This window comes from Poecilia formosa, unplaced genomic scaffold, assembly GCF_000485575.1.
Source record: "Poecilia formosa unplaced genomic scaffold, Poecilia_formosa-5.1.2 Scaffold117, whole genome shotgun sequence".
In the NCBI taxonomy this organism is placed as follows: domain Eukaryota; kingdom Metazoa; phylum Chordata; class Actinopteri; order Cyprinodontiformes; family Poeciliidae; genus Poecilia; species Poecilia formosa.
The window spans coordinates 414,057-431,610 of record NW_006800056.1 but is presented as its reverse complement, the minus strand read 5'-3'; the positions used below and the strand labels follow the sequence as shown (position 1 = coordinate 431,610).

Below are 17,554 nucleotides of genomic sequence, written 5' to 3'. Positions count from 1 at the left end.
CCCTAAATGTATTTAGTTCCCTGCTTGTTTAGTTAGTTTGTTAGGAATTTATTCATTTAATTAAAAACTAAAGAATTATACACAATAGAAAAGATATATAAATCCATAAAATGAAAGGCAGCAGAAAGAAGAAACAATCTTATAATATCTTCCCCTTTTATCCTAAAGACACATTCAGACAATGTGGATTTATAAAAAAAAACTAAACACAAACATCAACTGAAAAACAATCCGTATGGATTCACATTATTCTATTTCATATTTCTTCAAATTGTCATTTATTGATTCACATTGTGCTTTTTGAGCTCTGTCATTAAATGCATTTTTCCAATCTTCTTCAGCCATCTTGTTCCCTTCATCTCCAACTGCAAACGTCAGAGAACCCGTACGTGTCGGGAACGATCTCCACCAAGAGCTCTGCTCCGGGGATCATCGTTGCCACAGGTGAGACTTTAACTTGTTATCCTGACCATGTCTCAGTTTAATATCTACTTTTTCTTACACTGCAGCTTCTGGACTTCTGCCACAGTCATAGTGTTCAGGATCGTCTCCCTGATTGATGACATTTAAAGTCATATTGGATAATTCAGAACTTTGGTTTTGTGAGATAAAAAACAACAGTTAAGTAGGTGTTAAACATTCTTTTCATTAAGCAAACATTTCATTCAGTTCTATTCAAAATATTGTATCTGAAAGGGAAATGAAGTGTTGTAGCACATCATCCAGGTATCTTCTGGATGGTGATGCTTTGAACTTGAGCGTAGCAGTCAGTCCTCCTGCAGCTGCAGAGGCCTCTGACTGAAGAGTGTTGCTGTATGCTAACAGGCTCATTACTGTAATGACATGATGACAGTTTAAGTTCCTGGCAGTAGAGACAGACGACATCCCACAGTGACATGTCCTGGATGACACCATCAGTTGTTTTGAAGCTCTGCTAATCCAGTTCATTTGCTTTTGCCGCTGCTCTTTAAATCTCTGTCTGGTTGAATGGCTAGAAAGACGAACAGAGTCTTTCTAGCTGGAGTCGGGACACACATAGTTTGAACTTCGTCCCACTCTCTCTGCTCGTTGGTCCTGCTCTGCATCCATGATGTCTCCTCTTAACTGGGATTAAGCGTTGTAGTTTAGGTGTGATTTAAGATGCTAATCAGCTGCTGTTGGCTGTAAATCACCTCGTTGCCACAGTTACACGTCATAAAAACCATCCAAAAGAAAAGTAATAGCACACATTCGTCCGGCTGCACAGATCCAGAACCAAGCAGCAACAAAACTCTATACCAGCAACAAATCAGAAATGACATGGCAGAAATGCTCCACCATGCAGTTCTGCTAAAGAATTTCTATATTTAATCTTAATTTTATTGGTCTGATGTAATATTCTAAATGTTTTTAAAGAGAATCATGAATAACAGAACAAATCCTTAACGTCAGTCTGTGTGTAATAAATCTATAAAATGTGTTCCATCTAGAGAATACTGTAACAAAACCGTTTCTTCTGATTTATTTCATTTAATGGGTCTGTAAGATTATCAAGCTACATGATCACGAAGCAATTCTGTTCGTTTTCTGATTTGTCTGCAAAGGCAAAAGAAAAATGACGGTAAATAGATTTTTTAGCAGGACTTGCCTTTTTAAGGAGGGTGAGCACATTTCTGATTTAGTGTGTTTTTCTCTTATGTGTGTAAAAATGCTGACTAATCGTTCACCTCTGCTGCCTGGACGGCTCAGTGTGCGCTGACGCGTGTGTTCGTCTCGCTGGCCGAGACTTTGCTTTGGCACGGCAGCTCACTTTACCCGCTGCGCCTTTTAAGCCATCAGCTGGTGCAGAGATTATTTTACCAACATGACAAACAGCATCCAGATCAAACACATGTCTACGCACTGAGCCCCGGCCAAGACAGCGCAGCAGATCAACACAATAAAACCAGTTTGCCCACTTCAGGCGCACCAGAAACGGCACTGGAGGCTTGAATTGTAAGCCTGCAACGTTGCCACAAGGAGAGCAGGCTCCTCCGAATGCATTCCAGGGGGTTAGGAGAGATCCTGGGGAGTGTTTAAGAAATATTCAGCTTTCTTGGAACATAAATCCTAAACATCACCTGGTTTGTGCAGCATTTTATCTGTGATCCCATTGTGACTTGATTGTCATATTCTCATTTCCACTGCAGGAAATATTGGAGCAGAGCTGTCTTATAACAACGTTGGCATGTTCGTATCATCGGATGCAGGGAACAACTGGAGACCGGTGAGAAGAACCGTAACGTTTCCCCCAGCAGCTCACTGAGCTGGAAACCAGTATGAAACTGTGGCAGTTTGTAACTCTGCAGGAATCTGTAACCAAGTTCCCCTTTGAACATTACAGCATGGATTTAATGTCTAAAAGAAGAAAAACTAACTAATATTTTAACGATCGATTTAATAAGAAAAGCAAAACCTCCAGTAATATGATTTTTGGATGCAGATGTCTCATCAAACTACTTTTTACATTTTGTTCCTCAGACATGAAAACCCTGTTCATGTGTTAATACTGGTTCTACAAAACTTTTGTTTTCTTTAGAAGTAAAACGTCAAAAAGTGGAAACACATTTCTTTATATCAGAAATTCTAAGTTGTCTTTTTCCAGAAGTTAAATATCGAGTTGCAGCTGCAAACGGGTTTAATTTGTGGACTGAAGGAAAGAGGCTGTTTGGCTCATTTTTACCTGCTTGGCTTGTTTTTTATACATTGATGAGCAGGAAGGTAACATTAAGTGAAATTTCTTTTGTCAACTTCTACATGAACTGTAAAGTTGGTAGTTTTGATTATTTTTCAAATAATTTTAAAATGATCCTGATTGGTTCTTTTTAACAGGATCAAAGTAAATCCTGTTCTGATGCACTTTGGAAACGGTTTGTGAAGATTTATAAGAAATGTTTCCATATTTAAATCCATCTGCCTAATGTGTGTTAAAACACTGAAGACTGTTGTGGTATATCATTTTCTATCTTGTAACACTTAAAATAGATTTTTTTTACTTAACTAGTAAAGTCAAAGTTTTTCCTTGCAAATGTTTTTTTTTTTTTTTTTTTTTGCAAATGTTTTTTTTTTTTTTTTAATTTAGCAACTTTTTGACTTTGGTCAAATTAAACATTTTTTGGAGCCACACCAGCAAGATTACTCTTCCTAACAAAACAGTTTGTTTTGTAATTAGTTTAGATTTTCTAACTGAAGAACAATTTAACTTTTATATTTATGCTCAGAACATTTTCTTCAGTGGAACATTAAAAAATAAACTTGCAACATACTGACAAAAAAACTAGTTTTTTAAATAAATATGCCTTACATTATCAGTCCCATCATTTGTGGAAATGTTAAGAGTATGTTCTATTAAAATACTTGGTAAAAACTTCTAGTGTTTTTTAAATTACCTTCGTATTTTAAAAAATGTTTACAGGGATGATCAGTGCAAACAGTTCAGTTTTGACCTTTATGTCAAAGGCTGTGAATTCTTCTACAAATGTGATGTGTTTTGTTTTGTTTCCTATTTTTAACAAATGTGCGAAACATTTTAAAAAATCCACATTGTTGTGTTTGTGTGTAGAGTTTTGAGGAAAGAGATTAATTTCCTTAAATTTAATTCTGGCTGGAACATGCGGAACAAAATGTGGAAAAAGTGAAGTGCTGAGAAAACCTTCTTGGTGTAAATAAGTAAATTTATGATGTTTTTACCTTTTTATTCCTTCCTGTTTGTCTTTGCAGATTTTTGAAGAAGAGCACAATATCTGGTTTCTGGATAAAGGAGGCGCCCTCGTTGCGGTGAAGCAGCCGTCTGTGCCAACTAAACATCTCTGGTAACAAACTTTGTTGCACAAGGTTCTTTTCTTAAATTGCTTTCCTGCTGTTAATGGTCATCCCAATTTTAAATGAAGCTTTTTACAGTCCTAAGAAAGAGCATGCATGTTGCACTTGATTCATTTACGGTTGCACTTTGTGCACAGTCAGATGCGTAGGGTTCCAGCCAATCTAACTTGAAAGATGTGACTTTTTCCCCCCAAGCCAATTATCATTAGGAGTCAGACGTCTGACCCCCTCTTAGGGTTTTCATTAACACGATGCCTTCCTCTTGCCAAATCGAAAACATATGCCGTGCCTCAGTGCAGGCTAATCCAAGTGAGACCAGATCCGTTCTCCACTTGCTTTTGCACCAATTTTGAAATTAGTTTTAGAACCAGTGAAGTGTGGCCAGCTGGGTTTTTGTCTCCCTCCCAATTTAAGTGGGATGATGCAGGGAAAAACCTGAGTGTTATGAAAAGGCCTGTGTTTCCATGGAGTGGTATGTCTTTCACAGCCAGTGTGCAGTTTAACACTTCCTCTGGCTCAGTCCGACAACAGGTGCACATCAGTGCTTTGCTGTTGTCACTGCTTTTAGCCAAGTGACAGCAGGAGGCTTTCTGAGGCAACATGGGGGGATTTTCAGTTTTTTTTTTTCACTCCATGTCACACTCAGGTACTTCCAGTTGTTCTCACCTCAGCACCGATGTTGATAAGCTGTCAGAATCAATAAAGCCCAGGAGCCGATGATGAAAGTTGTCCAATTTTTTCGCTGTCTCATTCTCCCCATGCACTCTTGTGCTCAGACATGAAACACTTCTATTCCGGTTTTGTTTTCTCACCTCTGTGTCAACTTTTTACCCGGGACAAGACATGGTGTCATTTTCCTTTTTGACACCCCAAACTTTCTCTTTTCATGTTCTCTGAAGACGTTTTCTGCTTCTTTGCTTTGATACTCGGACTGACGTTCTCCTAAATATCCCTTTAATGTTCAGCCGTTTGATATTTACCCAAAGCTACAGTAGCTAATTGCACAGAGGCTCTGAGACGGCTCTGTTGAGACAAGCCAGTCATTCTGATCCCCACCTAAACCCTCCCCTATGACCAGAATTAAATAGGGAGCGTCTGTTTTCCGCGCCGCCGCTGATGCCGGGTTTGTGACGGGAATGCGATCTGACACAGGGTCAGCTTTGATGAAGGGAGGCAGTGGACCCAGCACAGCTTCTCCTCGGCGCTGCTGTTTGTGGACGGAGTGTTGGTGGAGGCCGGCGCAGACAACCAGATCATGACGTGAGTCCAGCAACACTCAAATCATCCAAATGTATTTTAAAACACATCATTGTTTTGTTCTAGGGTATTTTATGGACCGTTTAGATGTTGTGTTTGGCGGTCATCTAAAATATATTAAAAAAGAAAATGATTTTTCTGGAGGTAGTGGTTTTTATTTGCAGTAGTTAGACAGGAAAAGGGCAGAGAGAGAAAAGATGAAGACATGCAGCAAAGGTCACAAGGTCAGGAATCAAACGGCAGACTGCTGCATTGAGAGCTTTTATTTTTCATTGATATTTTTGTATTTCATATTTTATTTGATCTTGTTGAATCATTTTCACCAGGATTCTGTCACTGCTCTTAGTAAAGTGTGTTGGAGGTTTTTAAAAGTTGCTGAGTCTAGAAAGCAGCTGTCACTAAAGCATCACTGCAGGTTGCTGATGGTGAGCTGAAGGCTCTGGTCTGTTGCTCTGAGTGTAGAAGTTCACTGTAAGTACTGGAACGTACCAGTTCCTGAAAATGCCTCGTATGTCCAGCACACGTTCCACCACAGTTTCCTGTAAATCCAGAAACTGAAGCATTCGTTTCATGAAGGAACTGGCTGCAACCTGCTTTTCTGTCCTGTTTAAATTCACGGATCACGTACAGAAAATGTCCTGCTGATTTGGTTTGTTGCTTAGATTTAACATTGAAGTCCATCCATTTTGCTTTTGCAGCTTCTTTGGACACTTCAGCCACCTCTCTGAGTGGCAGCTCATCAAGATAGACTACAAGTCCATCTTCAGCAGGAAGTGCACTGAGGAAGACTACCAAACCTGGCACCTGCACAACAAGGTGAAGCTCATACTGACCAGCCTGCAGGCCTTGATGTGAAATGTTTCACTGACAGCTCTGTTGTCGACACAGGGCGAGCCGTGTGTAATGGGTCAGAAGCAGATTTACATGAAACGCCGGCCTGGAAACTACTGCATGCTGGGAAGGGACTACTCCAGAATCCTCTCAGCTGAATCCTGTATTTGCCGAGCTCATGATTTTGAATGGTAAGGAGACGCACGCCTTTGTTCAGTGGCTCCTTTCCTCATAATCGTGGAGGAGGATTATGTTGCTCTCCATTGTCTGCTGAGGAGAGCTTCATTAACAGGGGTATTTGTTCTCCAATGCCGCCACACATGTAGAAGTTTCAAACAGGCATTTTTCTTTTTCTTATTAATCCTTTCAGGAATTTTCCTCTGCTAATTCTTGAATTATTCTCAGTGGGTGCTGTCAGATGTGATTGAAGCTCAGCAGGTCATTCATTGGGATACTGTGCTCAGTGAAAACATGAAAACATATCTGTCCTATTAAAAAGCAGCTGCCCTTCTGTACCAATTCATTATTTTTCAAGTACATCTGTGCAACAACCATTAAATTCCCTCTTCAGTCCACTCAGATTTGCTCTTTAGGGCGGATCTGAGTCCAGCAGGCTGACAAGCAGCAGCAGTAAACAGCCAAATAAATTGTGCAGATTGGAAAAAAATGGTTGATTTGACCTGCAGTCGGACTTTCTGTGTTCTTCTGCACGCACTCGTCTCCTAATGATTTTTTAATACCTGCCTGTATGAGTGAACCCAGCAAGCGGATACAGGTTTTGTTAGGAGAAAGTTACCGTAATTGATGTTTGCTGTAGTGGAAAATACAGTGACAGCAGCGCAGGCAGAATGACGAGCAGAGATGTTACAGCCAGTCTGAAGAACTGAAACTGTAAAATGAAAAAAGCAGAGGAAGCAGCCTAAAGCAGAGTGAACACTGGCAGTTTTTACTTTTTAATTTAGGCTTTTATTTGACATCTGTTCAAACTTCTGATTACTTTTAGAAACATCTGATAAAACCAATTAAAAAGCTCATGTACCTCGGTTAAAACATCACGTTTTTATAATAAAGACATGATTTAATCTTTTATGTAGCTTATTTCAAATATTATTCAGCTTACAAACTGTTCACACATAAATAAATATTTTTCTGGTATTTTTGCTGCAGGTCAGTTATAGAGAATCTGATCCATCGCAAATGACATCCAACTGACCTAAGAGGAGTTTCCAGACATCTTCAGTTCACATTCTGTAACCTGTTGTTGTTTGCAGGAAGACTAGAATTAATTATTTTATATACTCAGATGTAAACATGGATTTTAGTTTTTCATGGCTGTTTGCGGCCCCCGACTGCCATGACTACCGGGGATCCACTGGGTTCCCATGACTACCGGGGATCCACTGGGTTCCCATGACTACCGGGATCCACTGGGTTTCCCTCCTTGCATCAGGTTGTACTGATTTGTCCATTTTTTCTCCTGAAAAGTTGTTTCTAAACGTGCCATGCATTTAATACTTTCTTGGTGGCTTTCAGGTATGGGCACCACTGCTCTACTGTGAATCCCAGAATCTCCATTTTTCCAATAATTTGCTTAAATTTTCGTTTTTTTGTGAGCACTTACTCGGTTGTGATGTAGTTTTACCTGACCATCATCATGTGACTCTAGCAATATTACTGCATGGATGTTTGTCTTTGGTTCAGTTTATTGTGCTTTCTGAGGTTCCAGTACATCCAATACACCGCCAGTACGCATCCAGTACACACCCAGTACACACTCAGTACACGCCCAGTACACAGCCAGTACGCATCCACATCCAGTACACGCCCAGTACACACCCAGTACACACCCAGTACACACCCAGTACACCCAGTACACACCCAGTACACACCCAGTACACATGTCCAAACAATCAGACAGATTTTGATAATTTTAGGGGGCAGTTGTTGTCCAGTGATGAAACAAGGTGTTAATAGAAACCTGTCAAATAAAACTCGACACTGAAGCTGCATTGTTTGTGATATTTTCTTGTTGTTTCTTGTTTTCTACCAGACTAGTTTGTAGCATCCTTGTAGCATCTGTTAGCAGCCTGTTGTGCTTAGGATTCTGCTCAGACCATGTGGGCGTGAGAATAGTTTCAATTTGTATGTAAATCCAAACTGGGTGAATTTTTTATCTTGTAATGACGGGGAACAGAAAAAAAGTGGTCCGAACATTCAGCAGTTATCTAACTCGTGTTTGTAGAAAAGCACCCAGCGAGTGCTAATTGGTTCATATTTAACACGTTTAAAGTTGCTTTCTTTTTCCAACTCTGGTTTCCTGGTACTTACTTCTTACAGAGGATTTTTCTGCACATGCCTAAAACATCTAACTAATGTCTCTCATCCGTTAACTAGGTGTAAACTCGAGGAATCAGGTTTTTACATCTTCTGCTGTTTTCATCCCCATTAGCCTAATGTGCGATAAGTTTACAGGTTTCTGGTTTAACTTTTTTAGCTCCTACCTCCAGCAGAGAAGGTGGTAAAAACTCAACCTGCACTTAGATTTAAGGATGAGAAATTAGGCTGTGGAAAAAATCTAACTTTAAATCTTTTGTTCTAAATATGAAATTAGATATGAATATGAAAAGTAATTCAGTTGTTTAATTTGAGTAATTTAATTTTGTTCTGTATGCTTATTAATATTTTTACAAAACATCACAAATCAGAGGTAGAAACGCCAGAATTGTAATAAATGATATAAAGCTGGTGGAGCAACAGGCAGTCGTCTGATGTCATCAAACTGCTTGAGGAGTTTCTCTCCTCATCATCATAACTCAGGTCAACAAATATGTTGTTGAGCAAATGCTTTAAATTTAAATAGTTTCTTTATCTTCTCCATTGGAAATGCTTTCTGCAGGGCTTTTAATATTTTATCTGAAGAGACAAATTGGAGCCAAACAAGGGAAAATACCAAACTCTGGAAAATCGGTTGACGTTTCTTTATCTAAAACAGCTCAGACTTTACGTCTTCCTTTTAAAGTTTGAAAGGTTTTTTCTCTCGTTGTTCAAGTCGAATAGAATAACGAACGACGTCACAAGCAGGACACTTTCACCCCAACTGTCTCTAGAATCAATGCATTCAAGTCTGGAGCAAATCAAGTAGGCTACAGACAGCTCATACCTACTCCAGATAAAAACTGAACAATGCCTTTATGTAAAAGGTTCTGCCTCCCCTGACCGGTTCACCCTGCTGTAAACCTAGAATTAAAGTGCAGTGGTCAGCTGCTGTCTTGTTGGTTCTGTTTGTTTTGGCTCAGTAATTACCTGATAAATCAACGTCAGGACCTTGATGAGAACGGACACTCGCCCACCTGACTTGGCTGCATGTAAATCACAGGCTGAATGAATCTGTGAGGATTAAAAGTCATTATTTCCAGTAACCTCTCTTCCTGCAGGCTGGGTGTCCTGGCATGCTGGACTCCACGCCTCAGCAGGAGGAGCTTTAATCAATATGTAATAATGATGCAGATGGTGACAGAAAGTGTCCGTTCACACACTCCGGTGCTGATCAGGCGTTGTGGATGTTTTCTCTCGTCTGACAGCGATTATGGATACGAGCGGCGGAACGACGGGAACTGCCGGCCGGCCTTCTGGTTCAATCCGTCCTCTGTGTCCAGAAGCTGCAGCCAGGGTCAGAACTACTTCAACAGCACAGGGTAGGACCTGATTCATAGCACCCGTCTGCACATCCTGAGTCCACAAACCGACGTCTTTCTGTGGCAGGAAGTGGAAGCTCACAATCTGTTTCCAACTCACTCACACTCCTGCAAATGGTTCTGTAGAAACGTAGGATCATTATGGAGGACAAATCAAACACATTTTCTGTTTTTGTTTTCTCTCTTTGAGGCGCTGATGGAAGATCTTTAGATTTCTTTGTTTACCTCATCTTGTCAATCAACTCTGAATCCCATTCCTCCAGTGAACCAATCAGCTGCCAATCACAGTTTCCTCTAAAAGGGAAATTAGTGAAGACATCGTCTCTACCTTTTGACTGCTGTAAACATTACAAACTCCACATAGACTCAATAATAATGGAGAAACCAGCACAGCAAGGACGAATGTTCATTTCACTTTCATCTGAGGCTTAGTCACAGAAACCTGAAAACATGTAGAGATGCTGCTTTTTCAGCATTCAGTTTTTCATTGAAGGACAGTGGATGATTAAAACAGCAGTGATGTAAACTGAAGAAGCTGCTGGGAATACGACGATCCAACAGAGAAGAAACTCTTAAAACTATTTTGGGAAAACCGTCACTGGAGAAATGTTCAAACGAGCAGCAGAGAATTAAATCCATGTTCTAAACAATCATTTGGAAAAGATAATATTGTTATCAAGGTATCTTTTCACAAACAAAAAGCCTTTCATGTGTTCACGCTGTACATTTGATAACTTATGTTTTGTAATAATGATTGAAAAACAGATTCAATCTTTCCATATTTTTTAGATGCAACATTTCATTTTCCTTTGGGGCCAATGAAGTATTTTTTATTAACTTTCAATCATCCATTTGTGTAAATAATGTGATATAATGTTTCAGTTGGTGGTAAACACGCCTCGTAGCAGTTCTTCCAGCAGGGCGGCGCTGTGGATCTGGCTCCAGCCTGCACCCAGCAGCTGTGATCACTTCCCTCATTGCGATGCGCCGTGTCTCTGTTGTTCCTCAGAAGTTTGTCCTGCATGTTTCGGAGGCTCCTCAGGGAACGGACACCTTCCCAAGCTTAATCACAGCAGCAGTGTTTTATTCGCTGCCGCACTGATTAAACTTCCTGCCGTGTCACAGCCTCTCACACAGCTTGTCTTGTCAGTTGTCATCTAGTCCCGAACGCTGTTAACACAAAACAGCCACGCTGTGCTGACTTCAACCTTTTTCTGTACACCACCGGCTCACGCAGCAGGAAATGAGTTTAAAACTACAGAAGGCATCAATGTGAAGATGAAAGCTGATCACCGCGGTCTGAAATGAAGAGTTTCTCTGTTTTCTTCCTAAGGTACCGTAAAGTGGTGCTGAACAACTGTACCAAGGGCGTGAAGGAGATGTACACGGCCAGGAAGCAGCAGTGCCCCAACAGGCCCCCGAAAGGACTCAGCCTGGCCACCAAAGACGGGAAAGTCACCGCCAACATGGGCAGCAACGTCACCTTCGTGGTGCACCTGGACGAGGTGAGAGGTCCAGCAGCAGGACGCCGCACCAGACCATGTCCAGCTCCGACCTGGAGATTTCTAGAAAGGATTTATTGTTTCTAAAAGCAGCAGTTCGGCCACCAGAGGTCAGGGGACAGCAGATCCTGAAGTGCAGATCGTTCATCTTCCCTCCTTATGGAACAATGTGCTAGATGACATGACTTAAACTTTATTACATATTTTTCCTCTAATTTGTAAATGTTAAGTTTATTTTATCATTAAACATTTTTCATCGCCAATCACTCAGTTTATTTAAAGTTTTTTATTTGTATTTTATGATGTCAGCAGCAGGTATAGAAAACCCAAATCAGATTTATGGTCCATCAAATTGTCTTCAGTTTTGCTGTACCTGCTACCAGGTAGTGACAACAATATCTGTAACATTATGTTAAGGTTTAGTGGAAGGACAATACCTGGACTGGCCACCAGTTTGAAATAAAAACAACGTAAGCTGAACGTTTTGACCTTACTGATGCAGACGAGGCCTGCAGAGCTTCAGATGTTCTGTGATCTGCTGGTTAAATCAACATTAACTGATGAATGGCCCTAATTTCATTGTTTTTATTTTTATCCTGTCCTTGTTTTAGTTGTAGCTGCAATTATGGATAAAATATTCTACATTTTTCCCTTTTCACATTGAACTAGGCTGCTTTGGATAAGAAAAACATGAGATCATTATTTGAAAAGTACATTTTGTATTTTTTTTAACTTGTATTTGGTTTTGGTAAAACCTTCCAGCAGAGGCTGAGACAGAGGTGTGTGATGGAGTCATGCATGCATCGTTCTGTTGGTAGAACCTGCAGGCGCTTCGTTCTGGAGCTCCAGTAATTTCTGCTGATTTCTTGGAAAGTTGCTGCTCTCTGCCATGAGCTCGGTCCGTTCCCTGCACATCGCCCACACCAGGCAGCAGCTCTGAGCCACGGGCAGAAATAAAAGACCCCACCAGAGACCCTGTTAGCGAGTGAGAGGTGCTGCGCTCAGTCAGGCAGCCCGGTCACCAGGAAACCGTTTCTACGCCTCTCACTCGCAGCGCACTCAGCTGGTCTGAGCTGCAGGATTTGGGAGTGTTTCCTGCCAACGTTCTCCTGGGAGCAGGTTCTGGTTCTGGTTCTGTATCAGCAGGACGAGTTCAGAGCTGGTTGTCCTTCACTAACAGAGACCTCTGGGAGGTGAACAGGGGCGGGCCGGCAGATGGAGCTTTGTGGCTTCAGACTTATTTGAGAAAATTCTCTTGATGAATTCAAAGTTTTAATTTATATTCATGAACCTGGAGATGGTTGTATTTCTTGGGGAAAGAAAATAGCACTAAATATTTCATGGAAAGAAGACTCTTCAGTTCATTTAAAAATAGAATTAGGAAAAAAACTGAAACATATTTGGGGATTTAATAGGATCTGCACGTCTTCTGCTTTTTGTTTTGTTCCGAACCCTTTTATGCAACACAATATTTACATGCACAGATGGATTCAGATGGATTCAGTTTTTAGAAAGCAGTTGGCAGAGACGAGATGAGTTCATGCCTGAATCTCAGTCGACCGAAGCTCAAACAGTTCCTCCCTCATTCTGCATCCAACACAGAAGGATGGAGAGGCTCACTCTGTCTCCTCACCGTTTAAATGTTTATGGCTCATCTTAGAGCACAGTTAATTCCTCTATGAGAGCCTCATCGAGAAAAACCTCATAACCAACCCGTTAAATGGGACTCTGGGGAACATTTCTATTCTTTTTTTAATCCAAATCAGTCATTTTGGTTTGAATGGAAGATAAATAGGGGAATTTTATTTTGGATTAATATAAATAACAAAATGTTAATAGTTAAGGAAAGAAATCCAAGGACTGAGTTCAGTCAAGATGCTTTATTTCTACTGAGATCTGATGCCGTCTGACCAAATCCAACCAGCTGCACCCGGGAATGTCGTCCAGTTTCCTGGATGTCTCGCATCATTCCCGGAATTTACTGTAGAACCAGATAATAACAAACATGACATCTCAACCTTTAGACTAAACCTAAACTGTCTCTGATCGGCAACAATCACCAAAAATATTATATTTGCTTTATGACAGAAAGGACCCGACCACATCAATACCTGGTCTGATTAATAAAACAATCAACATTTTGCTTCATATCCTCCCAACATCTGGATCACACAGCGACATTTTAAAGTTGTGAGACAGTTTTAAAAACCTGAGAGACCACAGGCAGCGATTTAAAACAAGTATTGGACAAAAGACGAGACGATCCAACATGCTGGATGTCAGATCAGAGCGGACCAGATCGCACAGCAGGAATATTTCTTACAATTATCTGAAGAGCCGTCCAGATAATCGGGGCGTCCTTAAAGTTGTTGGAATGACAAAAATCTACATTCAAATGTTTCTGTGCAAACCAGGAATCATTGGTAGCAACCAGATGATCCTCTTTAGGGTGACTGAGGATGTCCTGCTGAACAATGGAGCTGGACTTCAGGGGGACAGAACGACCAGATCAGACTGGAGATGGTTAAACTGATGCGCAGTGTAATAAAACAAATCTTAAGTCAGTCTCTTAAAAACACAGCCTATGTTAAATGTTTGCAAACCAGATCTTGACTGCTGAACATACAGCAACTTTAGTTGCTCCCAGTGATTCATCTTTAAAGCAGCAGGTAGGAGAGATTATATGAGATTGTGACATTCATTTAGCTTTGTCTGGATAAACATTTCTTTTGGTTCAAAGCTGCAGTGAATCAGATTTGGCTTCTTTTCTGTTGGCAAATCGGAAACATCCGAAGCTTTGCCAGCTTTCTGCTTAAGTTGGAGTGCAGACAGCATGATCTGTTGTTTCTCTGTTTGAGAAGACTGCATTCCCCCTAGTAACTGCATTTTTTAAGTCAGCTGGTATTTCTTTAACTGGCAGCTGTTTTTTTTGCCTTGTAGAAAAAGGTCCTGGGTTCAAATCCCGGCCTGCGCTCTTTTAGCATGCAGCTTGAATCTTCTCCCTCCAGAAACTCTGACCATCTCTAAGAGTCCAAAAGCATTTCTGTTAGATCAATTGCTCTCCATGTATGGTGCATGGTTGAAATGGCCTAGTCAAAGTCATGACCTCAGTCTGATTGAAAAAGTGTGGTGGAACCGTTTGTGAGTTGTTAGGAATCAAACGTCTGATAACATTAAGGAACTGAAACGACTGGATGCTGCCTTGGCTTCACTCACTGCTGCGTGTTTCTGTCACCTCAGTGTCATCCTGGTGTTGGTTTATTTTTTAGCATGGCCACATCTGGGAGAAAATGTTCTACAGTTGTTTTTTACATGTTTTTCATTTAGTGAAGTGAGATTTTGCCTCAGTGGGAAACCAGGAGGATTTTTTTTTCCACAGACGAACTGATTGAACATGACAGCCACACCAGGCGACTGAAGGTTCCCAGCTAAAATATTAACCACCGAGTTCATTTTCAGGATCTGTGAAATCACAGCTTAGGATGACTCACCCTGACTTATTTTACCAGGATATTTACTTTTTTATTACAGATACTTGTTTCATTTTTATTTGCGTTACTGAACCATCAGTTGAACCAGTGAGTCTCATGATGTTGCACCACATTCAGGCTGTAAGCCCGACTGGAACCAGGTTTCTGCTGCTGGAGCTGATCGGTTCCACCGTACCGAGTCACAGCAGAAACTTTAGTTTGTGAAGCGAAATGAGCATCTGTACACGACCACAATCTACCTTATTTTTCACTTTTTATAAAAAGAAAGTCTGGACACCGTGTTAAGATTGTTATTTTATACTTCTAAGACATATTTATTTGTACTTAGTCCATTTCCTGTGAGCATTTGATGCTGAAATCAGATCCCTTGTTTAAACTCATGTAGATTATTTGAGATGAATGTTTGTTGGTTTGCACCCAGTGGTTTTCTTTAACCTCCTGTTTGAAAACGACGAGTTGTGGATCCACCGTCTGATCTTAGCCTCACCCAGCTGTGTGGTGTGGAGGGACCACATGAGCCTGTCCAGCATTTAATGATAGAAAATGAGAATATTCTTTAAAAAATAGCTGCATACATTTTTCTGTCTTGGCTAACGGTCGGCTTATTTTTGCAGTGACCTTTGCTGCAGAAATTCCTGTTATCAGGTCTGCCTGCAGCAGATATAAGCAGAACATTTGTTCTTTTGTTGTCACACATCACACTGACACCGTAGGTGCAGGTCTAACACCTTAACAAATGCTGGCCTCGTGTTTCCAAATCCCTGTCAGCGCCCACAGCGCCGCTGTCACCGGGAACCGGCGGCCATGTTCCAGCCTCAAGGCTGCACGCCGCCGTGTGTTTGGATCCACGCTGACCTTGGAGACTCGTGGACACAAAGAGTGACATTTTAGGGAGCCGGGTCGGCGTCACTTAGATGCAGATGAGTGAATCCCAGGACGGCTCATATAGGCAGTAAACACAGGATGCGCCACAGATGCTGAACAGAGCTGACTGGCATCGGTGCCACTGAGCCAGAGTCTTGTTTGGGTGCCAACTCATTACAGTTCCCAGCAATACAGAGTGTCAAACCCAGGAAGCTGAGCTGCTTCCTGTTCTGTTCATACACTTATTAAAAGTATCAGTTTCCAGGCAGAGATGGGAACGATTCGTGAAAACCTGCATTTTCACACTGTGGTATGGATAAAAAGACAAAACCAGTAAAAACAAGAGAAGAGGTTTTGTTGTGTGTTCTCTGGTGGATCTGCTCCTCTGATCGATCCCACAGTGTTAAGGTGGAGCCCTGACAGTGTGAGAGGTCAACCAGCTGCTGAGGTTCGTCCTGCTTTACGATCCTCAGGCAGCAGCAGGTGTGATTATCAGAGGAATCTGATAATCACAGGAGGCAAACGCTCCGACCGATGAAACAACCAAACAGGGGAAAAATCTTTTCCTTCACACAACACAACTTATTTACAAATCAGCTGCACAGAAAACTCTAAACGAAATGTACTGTTTAACATAAATCAGGTGATAATATAGAGATATAGAGCCGTAATATTCATCTAAATATTGCTGAAAAAAATATGAATTGGCAGATTTTGATCTTTTTTGCATTCTTTGAAAAACAAAGGCTTGTTGCTTCGGTGGCCAACATGGACATGATCAGTGACTCAGTACTTGAGTTGGATTTTTATAAAATACATTGTAAACATTTTGGCCTGAAGCCGATTAGAGAACAATAAAAACACCGAAACAACACAAATATCCTCCACACCAATGAGCTGCGTGTCTCAATTTATGGATGTTTTTACATGTTGTAACATTAATGTAAAAAGTGTTCTGTTATAAATAGTCTTCAATTTACCGACATGATTCTGCCGTTTTCTTTTGAATGTGACGTCAGCGTTCCTAATGAATCTGCAGCTCTGACATGTTTTCCTGCGTTTCATCATCTCCTGGTTGTAAAGCCGCTTCAATCGAGACACTGTAGCTTTAAATCGCCTTCCTGTTCCTGATGGATGCAGAAATGCTCAGTTAGAGTTCAGTACAGTTCTGTTTCTCCTTAGTTAGATTTTTCTGTTTGTTGCTGTTTCTCATAATGATTGACAGAACACATTTGTTTCTGTGCAGAGACTCCCTGAAGGTGACAAAACTGATTTTTCTTCATTTCTGTGTGACAGTTTGACTTTTCTAATTTTGGCCAAAACATAATGCATAGTGAATGATTTATGGTGACATTTTAAAAGGTAATCAGCTAAAATACAGAGACAGAAACATCGCGACGCGTTTAGAGGCTGTATTTCTGAAACCCTTTCAAACATATTTGGTGTTATATTAATGTGGTGTTGACTCATTGTGTCTTTATGATGTGTTATACCAGGTAGGTGTTGTATTTTGAGCTCAGGTCTTTCCAGAAAAGCAGCATCACATTTGTTATGTTTTATGTGGATGTTTGATTCCAACCAGCTCAAATGAAGTCATGCATACAGCGATACGTTTAAATCTGTCTTAAACTTCATGTTTCAGAACCATTCCTTCACAGTAAAACCGTCTGTACTCTGATGTGCCTCAGGGAGACTCTTTGAGGACGAACATCCAGCTGGACTTTGGCGATGGCACAGCGGTGTCCTACTCCAACCTGAGCTGGACGGAGGAGGGAATCAAACACGTCTACAAGTCAGCGGGAATATTCCGAGTTACGGCGCTGGCAGAGAACACGCTGGGTTCCGATACCACTACACTGTATCTGCACGTCACATGTGAGTGTTTACAGAATGCTCAACCCACCATTTACCCAACATCAACCCAACATCAACCAAACATCAACCCACCATTTACCCAACATCAACCCAACATCAACCCACCATTTACCCAACATCAACCCACCATTTACCCAACATCAACCCACCATTTACCCAACATCAACCCACCATTTACCCAACATCAACCCACCATTTA

At 41.0% G+C, this 17,554-nt stretch overlaps 1 protein-coding gene across 3 annotated transcripts in view; it reads left to right on the top strand.

The window, feature by feature from the left end:
- sorcs3a (sortilin related VPS10 domain containing receptor 3a) overlaps positions 1–17,554 on the top strand; it is a 211,311-nt gene that overhangs the window by 172,485 nt on the left and 21,272 nt on the right. For all 3 annotated transcript variants that reach the window (XM_007560600.2, XM_016675606.1, XM_016675607.1), the window contains exons 11-19: positions 342–444; positions 2,169–2,245; positions 3,739–3,830; positions 4,993–5,100; positions 5,796–5,913; positions 5,986–6,119; positions 9,510–9,623; positions 10,957–11,128; positions 17,169–17,355. In XM_007560600.2, coding sequence (XP_007560662.1) covers positions 342–444; positions 2,169–2,245; positions 3,739–3,830; positions 4,993–5,100; positions 5,796–5,913; positions 5,986–6,119; positions 9,510–9,623; positions 10,957–11,128; positions 17,169–17,355 — 1,105 coding nt within the window. The remainder of the gene's footprint in view (positions 1–341; positions 445–2,168; positions 2,246–3,738; positions 3,831–4,992; positions 5,101–5,795; positions 5,914–5,985; positions 6,120–9,509; positions 9,624–10,956; positions 11,129–17,168; positions 17,356–17,554) is intronic.